Raw genomic sequence first — 1,252 nt, 5'->3', positions numbered from 1 at the left:
AATTGTTTGAACATGGGATGTGTGGTTTTGTTAATTGACGAGGATAGGGTCCGTGTGGTGAAGGTAGATTTATGGAAGTTGGTTCACCCAAACAAAAAATGGTGTGAGATAATGAGGTTTTTTGTTTGGTGTTTTTTACAGGTGTATCTAAGACCAAGCAGGGTAGGCCTGAAGCACGGATGTTGAAGAACGGTGAAATCGCTTTATGTGTCCTGGGGCGGGAAGATGTTGCCGTCGGGTGGTTGGTCAGCCAACGAGCGAACAGAGTGGCGAACGGCCAAGAGTGAGAGCTGCTGGAAGACTTTGAGGATTTGGGAGGAGTCGAGGAGCTAAGAACGATGGTTGTAGAGTGGGTACCGGTGCCAGCAGGCCAGACTTCCGGGAAGGGACTGTTCCCGCCCAATCGCCAGAAGAGGCCAAAAATGCAGAATGCAGACAGAGCCGGGACACCGTGGGAGTCGATGGTGCAGGACCTATCCAAGCCATCCAGAGAGTGTGTGGAGGTGGCCAAGAAGGGTTTGTAAAGGAAGGGATGGAGGGAGGAAGCGATCTGGTGGAGAGGTTTGTGCAGACCCAGCACAGGACGCCGAAGGTACCGTTAGTTAGCAGACGGGTCTGACAAGTGAGGAGAGGAAGGGTGGAGGAGAGACAGGAGCTGGACAGAAGGAGAGGGACAGAAAGAGGAAGAGTGAAAATACACAGTAGAAGACGAGGGAGGTCCGAGAACAGAGGGGCAGGCAAGATATTGCGCAGAGGATGGCACAGAAAAGCGTCCTGAGACTCCACCCTCAGGTCATGTTGTGCCACCAGGGTTCACAAACGATGATTGGGTTGTGCATGCTTTGAACGTGTCTTTGGTTCACCCCAACCTGGAGGTGGGGATTGGCGCAGTCAAAAAGATAAGTGAAAGTTTACTCAGTTACTAATGAGGTGAGTGCCCCAGCCCTTATTTCCGGGGGCTGGTGCGACCGTATAGACACACCTGACCTGTGGACAACGGCGTTTTTTTTTTTTTTTTTTTACAGTGTATCTAAACCAACAGGTACTGAAGCAATGAACTGAAATCCTTTATTGTCCTTGGAGCGGAAGATTTCCTCTGGTTTCAGCACGGAGCAACAATGGCAACGGCAATAGAGCTGCTGGAAACTTTGGAGGATTTGGGAGATCGAGAGCTAAAACATTTTAAGTGGTACCTGCAGCAGGCCAACTTCCTGAAGGACTTCCCGCCAATCCCAAAGAGCCAACTGCAGAA

General features: G+C 50.6%; 1 protein-coding gene across 1 annotated transcript in view; it reads left to right on the top strand.

Annotated features, from left to right (window-relative positions):
- The first annotated feature begins 1,027 nt into the window (after positions 1–1,027).
- Positions 1,028–1,252, top strand: part of LOC118322559 — a 5,460-nt gene continuing 5,235 nt past the window's right edge. The window contains exon 1 of the mRNA XM_035654271.1: positions 1,028–1,246. Coding sequence (XP_035510164.1) covers positions 1,119–1,246 — 128 coding nt within the window. The 5' untranslated portion in view covers positions 1,028–1,118. The remainder of the gene's footprint in view (positions 1,247–1,252) is intronic.

This window comes from Morone saxatilis, unplaced genomic scaffold (assembly GCF_004916995.1).
Source record: "Morone saxatilis isolate NCDOM2014 unplaced genomic scaffold, NCSU_SB_2.0 Contig14, whole genome shotgun sequence".
In the NCBI taxonomy this organism is placed as follows: domain Eukaryota; kingdom Metazoa; phylum Chordata; class Actinopteri; family Moronidae; genus Morone; species Morone saxatilis.
This window is presented reverse-complemented; position numbering and strand designations above follow the sequence as displayed.